Source organism: Aureobasidium pullulans (assembly GCF_000721785.1).
Source record: "Aureobasidium pullulans EXF-150 unplaced genomic scaffold scaffold_1, whole genome shotgun sequence".
Taxonomy (NCBI): Eukaryota; Fungi; Ascomycota; class Dothideomycetes; order Dothideales; family Saccotheciaceae; genus Aureobasidium; species Aureobasidium pullulans.
In genome coordinates this window covers 405,349-424,766 of record NW_021941021.1, presented here as the reverse complement: position 1 = coordinate 424,766, position 19,418 = coordinate 405,349, and the positions used below count along the sequence as shown (strand labels likewise).

The window sequence follows — 19,418 nt, the reverse complement described above, 5'->3', positions numbered from 1 at the left end:
AGACAGCTATCTTATTCTCACCTCCGGCCATGAACAATCTGCACACGTTGCACGCCGTCCGTTATGGAAATAAGCACCTCGCGGCGACACGGGATTGGAAAGTTGTTCTAGACCGGATTATGTTCTCGAGACTCGATCTTAGCCCGCGATGAGAACGGAGGAGATAGCTCTCACTCGCAACTTTCCATCATTCCGTTGCGCTGACGAAAGAAGAGGTAGTCCACGTTGCGTACTGTCAGGTGCAGAGGGAGGCAGGTCGCGACGGTACAAGGATGTGAGGTGGATGTAGCAGTAGCCAGCGTTATCACCTTCTCGGCCTTGACCCGTGGTGTTGCGACTCTCAGACTGGACGAGCATATCTCTTATCACGTTGGGTCACATTCTCAAGTTGCAGTAAGTCATATGAGTTGGGTATAATCAATTAATTGTGTCTCGTTTGCTTATTAAACTTCCTTCGTTCTCGTGGTACTCAAGGTCTCTCCGAGAAGCGTCGATGTGTGCCTTCCTTCTTTCTACGCAAGCCACTTCCAAAGTGACGGCGTCTGGGCGTCTTGTAGGCCTTCATCAAGTGATTGTCTTCTTCTGCGTTCTCCATGCTTCTACTTTCGCAACTCAAAGGCTGTTGTTCTTTGCGCGGGCCAATCATGTAGTCATCAAGTGATTGTACGCTGTTGTGAGCTGAATAGAGTTCTCGTCGATGAACCTCCATCGCTGTCTTTGTAAGATATTCAAGGTTCCTCGGGGCGAGTCATCTTGACTTTCTTGAGCTGAGGAATGACGAAGGTGCACATTTCGTCTCTGACAGCGTCTGCGACCTTGGAGCTGGTAAAGATTCCAGTGTTGTTGCGTGAGTGAACAGCATCGAAGAGGTAGTTCTGGTTCATGTTTGTGTTGGTATGGAATGCTTCAGCGGCGAGGCTTCTGGTGTTTCCGGTAGGCTCGTTGGCCTTAGGCTTGTGAGTGGCGACATGTGAGTTGTACTCAGGGGTATTGTAGTTGGCGAAGGATTTGTTGTTCTTAGTGGGCACGTTGACCTCAGGCTTGTGGATGTCAGGGAGGGAGATGTATCCGGGGGTAAGGTATTCGTGAGCGTCGGCCTTTGCTGGACCCATGAGGAAGTTGTTGACAGCCTGTGTGACTTCCATGATCTCGGAGGGACCCATGGGGTAGTCGTTGATGGCACGGGCGACTTCCATGGCCTGGCCGTACCACGTCTCCTGGACCTGAATAACATCCTTGGCAACGAAGAAGATGCCTTGCTTGAAAAGCTCAGCGACCTCGAAGGTAGCGAGGAGTCTCAGACCCTTGGGGCTGCCCATGTGGTATGCAGCGAGCTTCAGAGTGGTCAGAGTAACACACTTTTGCAGAGTCTCTTCACTGAAGTGGGCGTGGACATTGTGTCTGCTATTTCATGTTAGTACTCATGCTTTCCGTCAGTGGGAGGTGATAAACTTACAAGGGAGCGATTTGGCGGACTGTAAGTGCGCGCATGATGATGTTTTCCATGGGAATGCGGCCGGGCTGGAGTTTGTTAGAGTTGTCGTAAACTTTGTTGATGGATGGAGAGGAATAGAAACGCGCGTTGCGATGAGAGAAAAAGGGTTGTTGTGGTTGGAGAGGAAGACTTTATAGCTGGATAACGACTGTCGAAATTCCCATCGACGACGTGGGACATCGGCGTAGCAACCATCTCGACACGACCACAAGCACCGGGTCAGCCTCGAAGTTCGACGTCTCCGGCTTTCACACGACGCGGCCATCACTTCCTGCTCGACATCATGTTCTGCTCATCCCTGGATTACTACCCCTGGAGAAGATTGAACTCGGACCATTAATCTTCAGGTTGCGTTTCTTCTATATCACTGTTTCGACCCGTTCTCACCTGAGCGTCGCACGGATGACCAACGAATCATGGAGGGAACAATCACGGCTACTTACTCGTGAACCTGATGGCATTCTCTGTCTGGCCCGAGCGACCTTCCCTTCGTTGATCAAGCGTTCGACAGATTAATCTACCTTGTTATGGGGCCATCTCAACCACTGTCTGTACTCGAAGGGAAAGTAGAGGCGAGCAATACTTGCTGAATGAGCCAGAATACTCGCGGCTTCGCTCCTCATCACAGGGCCCCATGTGGTTGAAACTTACACCGACGACATGAGATCACCATCATCACGCCTTGATAGCGGGAGACTCGAACAAAAAGACTACAGCGACTCCATATCACTCCTACATATCATATACCTCGACAACCCACTATAGCAATCGATACCCATCGCCGACGGATTCGGTCAAGCACCAATCGGAAACATCACATCGACCGGAGACAACCTCAGACCCGATACTAGAGCAGCATGTCTGGGAGTGCAAAAACAGAAGGCTTTGGAGGAATTTGCCGAGTTCCTATCAGACGAAAACAGTGTCTACATGGCAGCGTGCTCGACAGGAAGCTTTTGTACTGTACTAATCTCTCCCATGACTTCGAGCGACGGCACTTGGAAGTACGAGGCAAAGTGCAACCGACAGGCACTTTATCGACTACGCTTCCTTGCCGATGACTACACATATTGCGTGTCAAGAGCACGCAGGCACGACTGTGCTTATACTCGCCAGAAGCCATCGATCAAATATCGTCAACGCCAATCAAAACTTCAAAAGCTGTGAAGACAAGCCGACGGAGAATGTGTCCAATCTTTCTCTCACTTCGACATAGATAGACTACTCCGTCTATTTTCTTCCTATTTTCCACTCCCTTGCAACTCGCCCCATCAAAGACCAAATCCACTCCCACAATCGAAGGCACAAAGAAAAGAGTTTGAAAGAACTACGCCCACCCAAGCACACAAAAAGACAAAGAGATTTCCTACAACAAAGCCCGCGTGCATGCTTGAAGAGTTTATCTTAGTGTACTAACGACGAACCATTAAATGTTGTTCTGAACAAGCATGGGATGGAAATGTTCAGAGCAGAGACTCTCTTCTACATTCGAGTTGAAACAACCACCTCACTAACTCACCGACAGACCAAAAAAGGACAAGAAAAGAAAAGCATTAAATCAAAAAATCATAAACTTTTATACTCAACACTGCAAAAAAACGCCATCCTCATCCCATATTTCCCCCAAAAGAACTCCATAGAAATCACTTTTTCCTTCAAATCATTTCTCTAACCCTGACTCTCCACAACCTCAGCGAACCACTGTCTCAACGCACCAGCAAGCACACCAGGCAACTCCCTAACATCTCTAACCACCAAATAATATCCGAATGGGAATGAATCCAAATACTTGACCGTCTTTACCGTCATTTCTCCCGTACTAGGATCTTTGACGAATTCTGCAGTTTGCAAGTCCAAGATTGATGAATTCTTCTTGGACTTCTGAGCTGGCGTGGAAGCACCAGTTGCAGGAGCAGTGCCGTTGGGTGTAAGGGTAGAAGCGACAGCGTTGGCAGGGGTGGCGGTGCCAGAGGGTGCAGCGGAGATGGAAGGAGCGGAGGCGGTGGCGTCGACAATAACGAAAACCATCATGATACGCTCCTCGTGTGCTTGCCTGACCAAACTGCGAATGCCATTGTGATCTTCACAAACACCATCGGAGACAATCAATTGCAATTGCCAAAGCTCGGAGCTGGCGCCTTGAGCGCGGAGTCTGGCCGCTCTGAACAAGTCCAATGATTTGGCGACCAAGTTCTTGACATTGGTGCGTGTTTGTTCGAAGTTGAAGCCACGGATGACGTTTGCGCCTGCTTCGGCTGTGAATGGTGTTTCGAAAGGTAGCTTGACACTGACATCTTCGCCGAAGCCGAGAATGCACAATTCACCGGCTTCGAGGATTGACAATGCGCGGGCGAGAAGGGCCATGGTGTCGAAGGCGAGGGTTTGCGCGCCGCCTTCGGACATGGATTGCGAATCGTCGATGGCGAGCATGATTTGGTATTGGCGCTTGCTGGGGACACTACGACGCATCCAGATCTTGTCGCGGCGGTAAGAGGAGGCGATGTAGGGGATGATACGCTTGATGTTCAAACGCTTACCAGTGCGGTAGTCTCCGCGCATCTTCGTGGCGTGGGTGGGGGTAAGCAACAGGCGAAGATGTTCAGCTAAAAGCAGGGAGAGATTTCTGGTCGAGGACTCGTGGGTGTTATAGAGAGCTCTTGCTTCGTCAAGGGAGAGGGAAGGAAGATCGGCCATTGAGGAGATGTGGGCGGACTCGAGTTGATGATCGACGTCTTCGATAGAGTCGTCATTGTCTTCTTGAGCTTCGGGTCCATCTTGGTCGATGTCGATGTCGCGAGATTGGGCATCGCCAACAAAGGCATTGGGGATGTTTTCAGCTCCACCTTCAGGGTTTTGCTTGTCGTCGTCTTCCTCACGATCGCCCATCTCGACGTCCTCGTCTGGACGGTAGGCTTCACCTTCCTCCTCATCTTCAGGCATGAAGTCTTCTCTCTGCTCTTTGTCGTTGGTAGACACCCCGGCCTCTTCATCAATAGCCTTTGCTTGATCCTCGTTGGCAGCACCCAGGGCTTGAGCGTCAGATTCTTCGGCTTCGTTTTGCAAATGCTCGAACTCGGCATCGTTCATGTCGACGTCGGCAGGAGGTTGTTCTTTGCGTTCCTCCTTGTCCGCTGGAGCATCTTGAATCTGCTTCTGCTGTTTGTACCACTTCTCGAGGGCATCACCAATCTTCTTGTACGGGAGAGACTCTTGCTTGTCTTCTGTCTTCTCCTCGTTTGCGGCGGCTGCAGAATTCTCGGCAACACCACGTTCACCCTCGGCACCGGCTTGCTGTTGTTGTTCTTGCTGAGCACCTTGCTCGCCGGACTCACGTTGAGCAGCGCCAGAGTCGTTCTCCTTGTTGTCGTCTTGAGGTTGCTGATCATCAAGACCGGCACCCTGAGCTTCGCTGGGAGCAATTTCGTCTGCGGCATTGGTGTCGTCCTTGCGATTGTCTTGAAGCATGTCTTGATCCTCTTCAGCTTGCTCCTCCTCTTCAGGCTTTTCGGCGTCTTCGCCAACTTCATTGGTCTTTTCTTGACCATCTTCGTCAGCGTTCTCGTCGGCTTCGTCTTGTTGAGCATCGAGGTCGGCGGGAATCTCATCTTCGGGTGAGACATCTTCCTCCTTGCTTGGGTCATCGATCTCGCCTTCTTGTTCGCCTTCAGGTTGGGGTAAATCCTCATCCATGGGATCGATGTCACCCATGTCTTCCATGCCAGATTCGTCGCCATCTTCGGACTTGCCGTCCATGTCGATATCGTCGGGTAGGTCGAGGTTGTCTTGCTCCTGCAAGTGAGGATCGGTCTTCTCCGTCTCGTCAGGTGGGCCATTTTCAGTCTCGTCAGCACCTTGCTGTTCAGCCTCATCCTCTTCCTCTGCATCATCATCGTTCTCCTTTTTCTCCTTCTCTTCCTTCTCTTCACCGTCAGCAGCAGTCATCTCATTCTGATCTTCTGTGCCGGCATTGTTATCACCCTCCTTGTCCTTGTTCTCTTCATCCTTGCCACCATCATCCCACATCTTCTCATCAACAGTGGAGGGGCCAAGGTCATCGACATCGCCAACCTCATCTTCCATCTCGTCTTCACCTTCGTCTTCCTTTTCGTCGCCTTCTTCATCTTCCTTTTCCTCAGCATCGCCCATTTGGCCTTCCATTTCTTGGTCAGCCATATCGACAGCGTCTTTCTCATCCTCGATCTCGTCTTTGTCATCGCGATCATCCTTTTCTTGAGCAAGTTCGCCAAGGTCCTCATCATCCTCGATGTCTTTCGAGATATCTTCAGCACCTTCACCAGATCCCAATCCAGTACCGCCTTCGAGCTTGTCATCGCCCTTGTTCTGGTCGTTGGACTTCTCAGATGGCGTACAGAAGCCTTCCTTGGAAAGCTGAACAAAGATCTTGGCAAGGCGGAAGGACATCTGGCCAAGCGCTGCGTGGAGGTTGTCGAGGCGAGATGACAAATAGATGGCGAGGCTGTTGTACTGAGCCACGAAAGGAACAAAGGAGTGAACGACTGCTGCTGCGACATCGAGGTCGGTGTCAAGCTGAGGCACCTGTGCCATGAGCTCCTGCATGCGCTCGGTGACATAGGGAAGACGAAGAGTCTTTACTGCAGTAGACAAGTTCTGACTTTCGTGAAGAAGCCAGTTGGGGTCCTCGGCGGATACAGGAAGCGCGCTGAGAGGCTTCTCGAGGTCTTGAACGGAGCCGAGAATAGAGTCGACAAAGTCGCAAGCTGCTTGTCCGAATTCATCAATCTTAAGAGATGTCTTCTTCGACATTCTCTTGGACTTTGAGGCTTTGTCGTCGACTAAGGCCCAGAGCTGGAGCTGTCTAAGCGTAGCTCCGAGGTAAGGATGTTGCCCGATGACAGCAGTGAGCTCGGTGTGGATCTCCTGCATAGCAGCCTTACTCTCTTCGATGATCTTGACATGGTCCTCGCTGGTAATTCCAGCAGGAAGAGTGGGAAGAGTCTGCCATTGTGTCTTGAGTCCTTCGAAGCGGATGGCCCACTGGTTCAGAGACTTGACGACACTGCTGCAGTCGATCTTGGCAAGCTCGGCCTGGGAAGCGACAATGCGAGCAGCGGACTTGATCATGATAGGCAAGCAGGCAACAGCGGTAACGGTGTCGTAACTCTGCTTCTTCTTGCCACTAAGCTCAAGCTTGCCATTGCCCCAAAGATTTTCGGCCTGAGTAAGTAACGTCTCCAGAGTCTTCTGACCGTCAGACACAGAACCGAGGACGTTTCTCTGCTGCACAAGAACTTGCAACATACTCTCGCAAAGTGCTACAGATCTCGCAATCTCGGCACCAGTCAAGTCATCGGAGTGCTCTCTAGCAGCTTCTCTGACAAGAGGCATAAGATACAGCAGGCGATGCAGATAGCTCTCAGCCTGATCCTTGTCCATAACAGGGATACCAGCCAAGACAGCTTGCAAAGAGTCTTGTCTAGCCAGGACGTCGCTGGTCATATTGCTCTTGAAGCCCATGTTTCTGAGTTCCTTGAGGACGTCGGCAAAGAGCTTGCGCTTACGGTTTTTGAGATGCTTGACTGTCTCCGTGTTCTCCTCTGTCAAAGTAGTGGGTGTGGCCTTACGAAGCTGTGCAGCAATGGACTCGGTGTCCGAAAGCCAGGTGTTGATTTCTGAGGCACAATCAATGTGTTCGGGCTGGATTGTACCCTTGGATTGCATGACTGTCAGAGTGATAGCAGTGTTCTTGAAACGAGCTGGACGTTCGTTCCACTTGGCTACCTGCTGGGTGCAAAGAGAAGATGCCTTGGGATTGACAGGAACTTCGGTCTTGCGCAGGCCAGCAGCGGTTGGAGTCTCGGCATACGCGATGTCGGGCAGACCTGCTGAGACGATGCTTTGAGCAGGCTGGGCCAGAAGAGCTCTAAACTTGCGAACGACTCTGAACAACTTGCGATGAGAGGCCTTGGCGCTCTGTCTCAATGCATCGATGTTGGTGTCTTTCCAGCTGGCAAGTTGAATGATGTTCTTCATGTCCTTCTCTAACTTCTGTCTGCCAGTGTCGAGAGCTTGGTTGACCAGCGGCTCATAACGTGCCATGTAAGCGATGAAATTGGCCAAAGCAGTGTGCGCGATGCTGAAGGAGGGGAAGCTTGCTGCACGAGTCTTGATGTACTCGCGGAAGTTGCCCAACATTCTCAGACGAGCAGAGAATTGACCAAGTCCGGTGGATGTGAAGAAGCCATAGAGTGTCTTGATGAGTTCAGTAACGTGGTTCTTCATCTCTGTCTCGGTCTCGCCAATCTGCAGGGGTACGACGACTATGTTCTCATACGCGATGTAAAACCAGCTCTTAGAGTCTTCGTTGCAGCGAATGGTCTCCATGTCAAGCAGTCTTGACCAGGTCGAGAGCTCGAGTTGTCTCCAGCTGACAATAAGGTTTGTGATGTTGTCGTACAGTGCGGCCGCGCTGTACTCCCTGCTGGCGACAACCTGCCATTCGTGGACGTAAGAGTGGAGCTTTTCAACCTTGGTCATAATCTTGGCGACAGGCTCGGTGTGTGCAAACTCGAGAAGCTCATCACAGATACGCAAGACATCACCAAGTGTAGCATGTTCGGGCCAGACTTGTTGAATGTCTCTGAATCTAGTCTGTATTCTTCTGACCAGCGAGATAAGCTTGTCGGCTTCAGCGAGGTTGGACTCAGTGTAGATGTTGTAGAGGTTCTTCTTGAAGCCGGAACCGTTGAGCATTTGGGTCTTTTCTTGCATAATTAGAACAAGCAAGGGAGTCATGACACCACTTGAGCCGTCGATGCTCTGGATGGTCTGTTCGTATGACTGTTTGCCAAGCAGCGAAGCTGATTTCTTGACAAGTGCAAGCAGGTCTTCTTCGTTGGCTGCTCCCTTCTTGTAGATCTCTGAGAGTACGGTGGCAAGGCCAGGTGCCAGAGCTTGCATCTTTTGAGGCGCGGCTGACTTGTTTTGGATTACTTCGCTCTCCTCAGTATCGAACTCGGGGAAGAGTTCTGCCATCTCGGCTTGTGTGGCTTCATCCTCGGCTTCTTCGTCACCACGATAGGCGTACAGACTGTGATCTGCGGCGTTCTGTTGCTGGTTGTTCTGTAGCTCGAGATGCCATTGCTCATACATGGAGTCGAAAATTTCGTACACAGCATCCCACGTCGAGGTCTGCGTTTCGGGCAATATGCGGCTCATGGTAGCGAACGAAGATAGTGCGTGCATTCGGACGTTGTTGTGGTGAGGAGAGCGCATGACAGCAGTGATAGCAGTAGCCTTCTGCACATAAGCAGGCAGTGCGCCAGTCAGAGGCGAGAATTGCTTGATGTCTACAGTCTTCTCTGTCATCGAGGCGTCCTCGGGAACCAGGCTTGCAAGTGCGAAGCCGACCTCAAGACAGTGCAGGAAGCCCATGACAGGTCCAGTGATATCAGCGTAGGCACGGTACCCGTCGCTCAGACGAGCCTTGACCTGTCTCACGTTTTGACGCAAAACTGCATCCTTGGCAAAGCCTACAAGCATATCTTCAGGAGCGTTGTACAGAGGGGCAAGTGCTCTTTGTAGGGCATTGAGCTCTCCTTGCAGCTTAGTGATCTCTGAGATTGAAGGTCTGGCAATGTCCTGGACACTGGGCTCTTCACCAAGGTCGGTAATATCTTGCTGGACCGAAGCGGTACGGAGCGAAGAGTAGAGGCCAGTTGCATCAGCGAAACGTTGCAAAGCTGCCAGTTTCGTTTGTAGATCTGCGAATGTCTTGCGAAAGATCTGTCTGTCGAGCATTGGACGAAGCGCAGGGTCAGAAGGCTTGCTAGTGATGTACAATGACATACAACCGAGAGCAAATCTCAACCAAGCTCTGGCAGAGACAGCCGGATCAGTAGTACGTGCGACGGAAGCATCAACAAGATAATGCACCAGAGGATCAAGGTAAAGCTTGCAAATGCTAGCAGCATCTTGTACCGAAGCCATGACAGGAGCTGGGGTAACGATTTTGCCTGAACGGAAAGACTCGGAAGCCCATTCGATCCAGGACCGCCAGTCAGCCTGTCTGATATCCTTTGTGCGGGACACTTCACGCAAAGAGCGCAGGAGTACATCTGCTAGGATGGCGAGATGTCCGTCCAGAACGTGAACGGAGTTTGCTTCCAAATCATGCGTATTGCTTGTAATGATTTGTGCCATGATCTGCGCCTCGGTTCTGAGCAGGTCCAACTTGCTCAGTGGCACTTCATCGATGTGGTCGAGACCGGAAAGAACGTGTTGATGGAGATTGGTCTCCAGAGCCAATGGCTTCTGAGCGTCGCTGTAGAAGCCGACGTGCTTGCCGAGGGCCTCGAAGATGTCGCCTTGGTGTGCAGCAATAGATTTTGTGGGTCTAAAGGCAAGGAAGTTGACACGCTGTAACTGATTCTTCAGCTGCTCGCTCAAGGTTCGGCCAGCGATGGCACCAAAAATGCCACTCTGGGGATACTTGGACATGTCCTTGCCGTACAAGAGGTCGAAAGTCTGAGCAATACCTTCGAATTGTTCCTTGAAGTGCGGCAGAACGTGTGCAACATCAGTCTCTTCAGTAGTGAATGCGGACATGGCCTCTTCGAGACTGGCAATAAGAGCAGGTGCCTCCTCAGAGCCATCAAGAACAACAGCCAAGGCTTTGCCGAATGCTTCTTGCAGTTGCAAAAGCTGGTCCATCGGAGCGTCAAGTCTTCTGGCAAAGATGTCTAATCTGTCAGCCATGGCTTCAAGCCCAATGATATCCTGCAGTTGTTGGTAATTGCGCGCAGTCTTCGGTCTCATGACAGTCCACAAAGCAGTCATTGAAGCTCCCTTGTTGTCTGGCGAGAATGCCCGATCCAGAGGCAACACAAAGTAGGAGCTGAAGCTTTCGACTGCTTGTGCATCGCTGGAAGTCAAGCGAGCGGCAAACTCGATACCGTGAGTCTGCTCAAGACGGACACCAATCTCAATGTACGCCTTGAACACTGCTTCTTCCACGTCGATGGAGTCTACAAGGCTGAAGAACTCCCACCAGTACCTTCTCCACGGCTTGAACGTGTCGACGGGGTACTGGCCGACGAGCTGGCCTTGTTGCTTGGCGAACACAGCGGTGTCGAGGAACCTTGACCACACATCAATAGCGCCACGAAGAAGGCCAAATACATGGCTGGTGAAGTGCTTCTGCTTAGGGCCTTGGCCGATCGCAGAACGCTGGAGACGAGTTTGCTCGCGCTTGGACACATCACGGTTTTTGACATCCTCGAGTGCGATTTGCATGGTGTGAAGGTCCCACTCAAGCTCATACAGAGCAGCAGCCCATTCGGTCGCTTCAAGGTTACAACCAGCAAGAGCAACGTTGTTCAGAGGGTGGAAGGGCTGAATGGCAGAGCCACTAGCATCAGGCATTGCCTGCTTGTCCACATCCTCTGACGAGTGCAGAGTCTTGAACTTGAACTGAACATTCTTGCTTTTATCAAGCACGTTGTTTGGAGTGTGATAAAGATCAACTTCGAGACCAGACATGAAATGAGGCATGATGAGGGTGTCTTGGTAAGAGAAACTTTCCATGACGGTTTGTGCAATGAGGGGAGTCAGAGCGTTGCTGACATCTGCATTCTCTAAGACTTCTGTGTTGCGAAGCCTGTGGAGACTAGACTCTGAGGAGAACTCTAAGCTCGACACGTGCTCAGATGCTGTGCTTGATAGTAGGAACAGCTCAACAGCTCTGTTGCGTAAAGCTCTGGACAGCTCGCCATATCTTGGATCCATAGTAAAGAAGATCCTGAAGTTTGGATGAGGCTTGATGACACGAGCTTGTCCCGAAGCATCAGTGTTCTCATTGATGATGAGTGTACCATTAGGCTCAAGCAAAGAATTGAGTCTATCCAGGACAGCGGGACTGCAAAGGTTGGCATTGTCCAAGACCAACCACTCACCACGCTCGAGTGCTTGTACGAGCATACCATCCATCCATTCGAACTGTGCTCGGCTGATGGCAGTAGGCTTCAAGATCAGGACGTTTACTTGCTCGAGCAGAGACTCGGCTTCGGGAACGTCGATCATGAACGTGTTTGACGAGACTGACCCCGAAGTCTGAGCGACCGAGATGAAGTTCTGGAGCAAATGCGAAATCTCAAGGGTAACCTCGTTACGACCGGTAGTGATGAGGCTTGTGTCTGCCTGCGACGCCAGCTGGCGAAGTCGCTGCAGTGCGTCAAGCGCAGACTTGTTCGCATCAATGGTCAAGCAGCGGACTGTTTGCAATGCGGCGAAGGTACGAAGCTTCTCGAGGAAACTATGAATGGCACGCTGAGGCTCAGACTGTTCGAATCCACCAACCAAGTCCATCGAGTCAACATCAGCGTTCATAGAGAATGTAGTCATATCGACACCGAGGACTGCAGCAAGTTTTTCCAAGATTGCTGTTTTACCTGAGCCTGATGGTCCAACAAGCAGCACTGGCCATCTCTTCTGCACAGCAACCATCACAGACTCCAAAACTTGCAGGTGGGGCTTGAAATCGAAGTATTGGTGGTCGGCGCCCACTCTAGCTAGGTGAGCGTTTCTTTGAAGCATACCCAACCCAACTTGGAAATGCTTGGGTCCGATGTTATGGAACATGCTGTGAGTGACAGGAGCGTCTGGCAGGATGCTTTGGAAAAGCTGGGTAACGAGAGCTCTGTCCATGGGAGTACGGAAACGCTGCGAGATGATGGTGGAGAAGAAGTCATCAACTTCACCCCCCTTCAGCAGACCTTGGTCAGCAGTGATGAGGTTCAACCAACGCAATGTGTCACGCAAGTTGAATTCCCAAGGTCCACCAAGAGAGCCAATCTTTCTGCGCTGAGTCTCAATATCGAGCTGGTCTATGAAGGAGACGATTGGAGCGATCTTGTCGGCATCGTAGCTAGCAAATGATGTTTGACAGATAAGAACAAGATCCTGAGGGCTGAAGACATCTGCATATACGACGGTGAAACGGTTGACGAACGAGGCCGGCAGACCTTTACGGCCACCACCCTGGTGATGGGGGTTCTGTGCCGCAAACAGTCTGAAACCAGGGTGGCGACGGAAAGTCTGGTCCAACTCGGAGATGTACACCTCACCTCTGTGGTCGAGACAAGCGTTCAATCCTTCAAGAACAGATTGAGACGCAAGGTTCATCTCATCAAGCAGCACCCATTCACCATTCTTCATGGCGCGCAGGAAAGGTGCGTCACGCCAGGCGAAAGTTCCGGCTTCGGCTCCTTCAACAGGAACATCTGAACCGAAGAGGTCCATCAAATCAGTCTGTTCCGACAAATTGATACGAGTAAGAGGCATGCCAATTGCTTGGGCCAACGCGGTAACGAGAGTGGTCTTTCCAACACCAGGGTTGCCTTCAAGAAGGACAGGCTTGGTGAGTTGAAGGGCACGAATCACACGCATGGCGTTTGACCTTGTTGTCGGTGCCAGGAAGGTGAATCCTGGCTCGTTTCCCTTCGTTATGACTGGAATGGAGAAGGCGCCGAGTTCGAGTACCTCGTCAGTGACTTCTACATGGATTGGCGAGTTGTAGACGGCAGACGCATCAGCCTTGATAAGTTTGCTCAACTCATCAAGACATTGGGAGCGCTCGTAATTGACAGTGCCAGGGTTGATCGCGAGAAGTGCAGCAGGGTTTGCGCCGAGTGTATCAATGTAGACCATGGCGGCACCATGAATGATCGAAAAGATAGGATCGCGGTGAGGCTGTCGGTTGACGAACTCAACCCAAGCAAGGGTATCACGAATGGAGATTGAAGAAGCGGCGGAAGTATTGTATCTCTGGTTGAACCACTGGGCAAACTCGACGAGAACGTTTGCATAGGGTGCCGCGTGATCCTTGAGCTTAGAGCGGATAATCTGCAGCACGTCTTCAATGTCGGAAAGCGCAGGTACCCAGATCTCGGTAAAACGATTGCGCAGAGCTGGCGACAACTCTCTCTTACCATAATCACCACCAGGGTTCATAGTGGCAAAGAACTGGAAACCGGGCTGAGCCTTGACAAAAGAGTCGAGTGAGCCCTTCTCGGCAAGCAACATCTCTCGTGAGGGTTCAAGTACGCTGTTGAGACGTTCAAGAACAGAGTCGTCTGCAAGAGATATCTCATCGAGCAAGAAATACTGTCCAGTTTTCATGGCGTGAACGAGCGAACCATCAGCCCACTCGAACAGTGCCTTCAGTCTAGGACGGCTGGTATCAATTGCTTCATAGATCTTGGCAGTGTAAGGGTCACTCTTGTCGGCGTTGAGCTTAACCTGGTCATAGATGGCAAAGAGCTCATCAACGCTTGAGGTAGGAGCAGCCTCTTGAATCTCGGCGTGCGGAAGTGATACAAGCATCTCACGGACTTGCTGCTCGATTGCTGCTCTGTTTCTCAAAGGCCTCTGAGCACCGATCAGATCACCGGTCTCGGTGTTCTGGTGAGCGTTGACGATGTGAAGTTCTTTTTGAATGGCATCGGCAAGCATCTGTACCACGGTGGTCTTACCGCAACCGGTTTCACCAACAAGCAACACAGGCTCGTTGTTCTGGAGGGCAGTTGCGACCAAGACATAAAGTCTGCGCATGGCATTCGTCCAGACAACGCCCTTCGAGCCGGCTTGTGTGAGGTAAGATTGCAAGAGCGGGGACTGTACACCATACAGGGCACTAATGTCAATGTTGACCTTGGGCCCTTTCTGGCCGAGGACTTTCTCGATGACCTTCTTGACAGCCTCGCGCTCCTCGGGCTTGCGAACTCTCTCGGCAAGGAGCAGGAAACCATTGACAGCAAGTTCATCGATGGTGTCAGCCCGTCTCAATGCCCATCTAAAGAGATCACGAAGAGTGGCGAAAGACTTTTGCTCGAAAAGACGGTTCTCCTGGCGCAATACGGAGAGCTCCCTGTAGACACTGACAATACGCTTACACCATGTGTCGGGAATCTGAGTACGACGCTGGAGAATGGTATGCAACTCTTCAACTGGAATGTCGTCGAAGTGAAGCTCGAGGAAACGGTTACGGAAAGCACGAGACAAGACCTTACGTCCACCATAAAGACCAGCAGGGTTTTGTGTGGCGAATAGCATAAAGTTCTCGTGAGGGCGGACAGTCTCTTGCGTCTCGGGGATCAATAGCTCTCGGTTGTCGTCAAGAAGTCTGTTGAGTGCTTCCAAGACATCGGTAGGCGCCAAGTTCAACTCATCGAGTACAATCCAGTGACCTTCTCTCAAAGCCTTCACCAAGACACCTTCTTGGAATTGCAAGCGGCCATCGGAGCCAGAGACGTAAGTACCCAGGTATTCTTGCAAGTCCGTATGTTCGTGGTTGTTGATTCTGACAAATTTGTTTCCTGACTTGTTGGCCAAGTACTCAATCATACTAGTCTTACCCGCGGAGGTAGGACCTTGGATCAATACAGGGAAGCGACGAGTGAAAGAAGCACGAATAAGGTTGTCGAGGTTGCGACGGATGAAGGGTGTGATGATGTAGTGGGGTTGATCTTGCACGGCGAAGTTGCCTTGCCTAAGCCAGTAAGCACCGTCCTTGACATAAGTATGCCCGTCTTGGGGCTGGCGGAAGGGCTTCTTGAGCTCAGCAGCAACATTCGCAAGCTTTCCGAACATGTGCTGGTGGATGAGCGGCATCAAACGAGCCTCTGACTCCTTGTCAAGAAGTGTCAAGAAACTCATCTGAATACCCTCCGCGACAGCTCGGCGGATAGAGCAGAGTGGTGAGACGTCCTTGGCATAAATCAAAGCACGAGTCAATGTTCTCAAACTGAAATGCGGCTTTTGGCCAGCACCATCAACGAGCAAATTCTCCTCGTTCAAGTTCTGCGCTGCTTGGTGTAACTTGGCCACATCTGAGGCAATTGATCTGTCCAACACTGCCTCTTGACCTAGATAAGCCTGGACAATGTTTCGCAGACTCTGATAATCGCGATCAGGACTTTCAACGTAGAGCTCGGTAAACCTGGAACGGATACCCAGAGGCAGATCCTTCTTTCCGACGTCAGTCGCAGGGTTCATGGCAGCGAAGACACGGAATTGAGGATGAGCCTTGATGACCTCAACACTTCCAGCTTCGCTGAGCATGAGAGATGGAGAAGTAACATCAAACAAGTCAGCCAATGCCTCCAGTGTGTCTGGTGAAGCAAGATTGATCTCATCAAGGAGAACCCAGTCACCATTCCTGACGGCCTTGACGATGTTTCCCTCGACGAACGCAAAAGCGAACGCCTCCTGACCAGCAGAGAGGCGGTTCTCGAGACTCTTGACCTCCAAAGCAAATTTGTCCCATCTTCCGCTAAGCACAGCGGTCATGGCAGGCTCAACCTTGCGCTTCTTAGCAGGGTTCTCGGCGTTCCTTGACGGAGATTTGGAGCCAGCTTGCAGGGTAGCAATTCTTTGCTGTTCTACCATACCAAGAGCCGTGTTCCACAGCTTGCACACACGGCCCCACTGCTGCTTAGCCATACACTTGTTCAACATCTCAATGAACTGAGCGTTGCGCTTGTATGAGAAACTAGCAGAGAACAAGTCATCGAACTCCTCTTTCAGAGGCACAATAATGGAGCGAGCGTTGACAGGCTTGAAACCACCAAGAAGGTCTCCACTTTCGCTCTGTTGAGACAAGTTGAAAGGCACGAGCTTCTTGCCGAGCTGATCTGCAAGGTGCTGCACACTGGTAGTCTTACCGGTACCAGTTTCACCAACCAACAGAAGAGGCTCTTTCTGGGTTACAGCTACTGCAACACGATCGAGTAAACGAAGAGTGTGTGCATTCGTTGAGAAAGCGCGTTTGCCAGTAGGACCAGCGAGACCTTTTCGCTGTTGACGCGAAAAGACTGAGCGACCGATTGTGACTCGACTGGGCTCCTCCTTGTGGATGATCGTCCTTTCACCAAGCAGATGCTGGCAGCGTTGCGGGTCAATTTGCAGATTTTCGGCGATGCATGAAGTCAGTGCAGTATATGCTGTACCTTCAGGCAAAGCACCAGCAAAACAGTCGACAGCATCTAGGAAAATCTGGTCGAGCTCACCAGCAGTCATGTTCGGCCTGTTTCCAAGCATAAGAGCCACTCTAGCGCACCACTTGAGTAAATCTCTCGGGTTGACCTCACGCATGAGACCAGTCCTGCTACGGCTTGCCAGATGTGCTTGCTGTTTCAACGCCTGCAGGTTTTGGAAGACAGTAACGAACTGAGGAGCAAACTCTGATAGCGAAGGAAAAAGACCAACGACGACTTGTTTCAGTTCGTCCGATGGCAGCATACTGACATGTACAGACTTCCAGTGGCGTGCGCCCAACAAATTATAGGCTGGCTTGGTCTCATGCCCGCTATTCGACAAGGAAGTACGCATGGTAGCAATGATGCGGAAGCCTCTAGCTGCGTGTATTGTCTGCCCTCTGCTGGGAATAACAAGCTCATTTCTCTCAATCAAGGGTAGCAAAGTGCTGATGATGTCGTTCGGTGCGCGATCCAGATCCTCAATAAACACCCAGCGGCCTTCAAGCACGGCAGTTGTCAATACACCAGCCTGCCACACAAAAGATCCTGGGTTCTTTCCGGTTGTGTACATTCCAATAAGCAGTTTAGCATCGCTCTGCTCGTTCAAATGCAGCGTAACCATGGACTTCAGCTTGTTAAGCTGACGTGCGGCATGGCGTACTAACAGTGTCTTTCCAGAACCAGCAAGACCAGTCAAGAGAACGGGGTTTGGTGCCTTGAGTGAAGTGGCCAATTCACGCAGGTTCGAGGCGGTTGTGGGCGTGTCAATGATTGAGTTCGTAGGCGATTCGGTAGGAGCAGCACCACGGGGCAGCAAAACACCCGAAATGCATGCGGTCGAAGTGTGAAAGAGTTCGGCGGGCAAAACGACGCGCTGTCTAGGAGCATTTCCAGCGTCCAAGTATGCAGCACGTTCTAGTTGTAAGGCTTCCTTCTCTTTCTCCAAATTCTTCAGGCGACGCTCCTCCCATAGTGTAAGAAGACGGTAGTCAATCTCTTTGTCCTCCCATGATCCCAGCGGTGCAATCAAGTCCTGAGTTCCAGCATCGTTTGCGAGATACTTGTTGGTCATGTCTTGTAGAGCAGCATCTGCGGCGCTCAGATACAGACATAGCACGCGGATAGCAAGATAGCGCAATGCACGAGCATTGTGGTCGAGAAGCTGGTGTATCCGTGAAAAGGGCACGAACTTGGCAAAGGTCTGGCGATCAAATCGCAACAAGCGGATCAAGGCAAAGAAGTATTCGAGGGTGAAGAGATTTGAGTCGGGAATGCTATCGACATTATGCGAACTAAGGTAGCGCTCGGCGTATTCGGAGACGTGAGGAGCGAGAGAAACAAGGCGAGCGTATGCGGCGACGACCGAGACGTAGTCGGAGGAAGTTTGGAACTCGGCGCAGCAGTGTGGGATTAGTGATTCGGCGTGAATCAGAACCAGATCGGTGTATCGTCTGTCGAGAGCAGCTCTGCTAAGATGAGCAAGAAAATGTGCGCCGTCGCCTTGTTGTAGTGTCTCAGCAAGCTCCGGTGGTAATTGTGAGATGCGCGAGACCAGGTTGTGTATTTCCCATGATACGTCCATTTTGGCGACAAGAAAATGAACTATCTATGGCGAAAACGAAATGCTCAAGAAAAAAAGATCTTGGTGTGGAAATGTTCAAGATTCAAAGCTTCGGAGGTTCTTGCCTTCGCCGCAAATTCCGAGCACAGACCAGCCTCTGGGAAATCTGAGGAAGGAAGCCGCAACACTTTGAAGCAGCAATTCAAAGGCAGTCACGAGTCTTGTATACCGCAGTCGCACCTTCCGCCTCGAGCCCGTCGATCCTCTCCCACCTCCCTCACATCCCGCCGCAATGTCGCTCTCCTGCCAACGTGTCCTCAGGCGATGCGCCACCGTCCAGTCGCCCGTCCGCGCCTCTCTTTCATCCACCCAGAGCAAGCAGTTCCTCTCAAGGAGATGGCAGTCCACCGATGCTGAGGCCGCCGCTCCCACCAACCCCAAGATCGCCGCCATCGTTGACCAGATTGGCCAATTGACCCTCCTCGAGACTGCCGACCTTGTTTCCTCGCTCAAGGTCAGTGAAACATGCGCCGCGTGTTGCTCTTCCCGGACTGTATACTGATGGACCCTCTCAGACTCGCCTTAACATCCCCGATCTGCCCGTTGGTGGTTTCGCTGCTGGTGCCGCTCCCACCGCTGCCCCTGCTGCTGTCGAAGAGGAGGAGGCCGCTCCCGCCGCACAAGAAAAGACTCTCTTCAACCTCAAGCTGCAGTCGTTCGACGCTGGATCCAAGCCCAAGGTTATCAAGGAGATCAAGAGCTTGTTGGGTCTGTCCCTGGTCGACAGCAAGAAGTTCGTCGAGAGCGCTCCCAAGCTCATGAAGGAGGGTGTACCCAAGGAGGAGGGTGAGAAGATTGTCGAGACACTCAAGGCCCTCGGTGCCGTCGTTGTCATGGAGTAGATGTCATGTCTACTTGTTCTCTTCTTTCTTACACGAACATGGCATACATGTGACGGCGTTATATGTACTTGTATATTGGGGCAAATGGTGTACAAAAACTTCTACCACACTCAAGACACGTCTTGTACATATGCTTGCTTCTTTAGATGCAGAGTATCTGATTCTCGCTTGGAATGCTACAAGCAAGGCACTGTGAGTGTTGGCCTTGAGCACAGCTCGAGGAGGCCATTTTGTGTGAGTCCAGGGTCGCCCGATTAGCAAGCAAAATTAGACTCAACAACCAACATCTCGCTCCCTCAGATAGTAATACATCGTATTCGTAGTTTATATTAGGCAGAGAGCCTACCTCAGAGTCTCATGACAGTGGGATGTCGTGATCTGTGGTCTACATCCGCCAATCAAGAGATCAGGACTTTTGACCGAGCTAAACTTACAACCACCAGGTT

General features: G+C 51.4%; 3 protein-coding genes across 3 annotated transcripts; 1 reads left to right on the top strand and 2 right to left on the bottom strand.

The window, feature by feature from the left end:
- Positions 1-431: 431 nt before the first annotated feature.
- Positions 432-1,491, bottom strand: M438DRAFT_379240 (uncharacterized protein; the record flags this gene model as incomplete). Its single annotated transcript, XM_029908867.1, has 2 exons — positions 432-1,404; positions 1,457-1,491. 2 exons carry the CDS (start codon positions 1,489-1,491, stop codon positions 729-731), a joined length of 711 nt encoding a protein of 236 aa, XP_029765404.1. The 3' UTR covers positions 432-728.
- A 1,419-nt stretch (positions 1,492-2,910) lies between these two features.
- On the bottom strand, positions 2,911-18,121 carry M438DRAFT_341016 (midasin). The gene has a single exon (XM_029904407.1). It carries the CDS (start codon positions 18,089-18,091, stop codon positions 3,164-3,166), a length of 14,928 nt encoding a protein of 4,975 aa, XP_029765403.1. The 5' UTR covers positions 18,092-18,121; the 3' UTR covers positions 2,911-3,163.
- A 180-nt stretch (positions 18,122-18,301) lies between these two features.
- Positions 18,302-19,402, top strand: M438DRAFT_286376 (ClpS-like protein). Its single transcript, XM_029901586.1, has 2 exons — positions 18,302-18,584; positions 18,646-19,402. Exons 1-2 carry the CDS (start codon positions 18,363-18,365, stop codon positions 18,970-18,972), a joined length of 549 nt encoding a protein of 182 aa, XP_029765402.1. The 5' UTR covers positions 18,302-18,362; the 3' UTR covers positions 18,973-19,402.
- Positions 19,403-19,418: the final 16 nt, after the last annotated feature.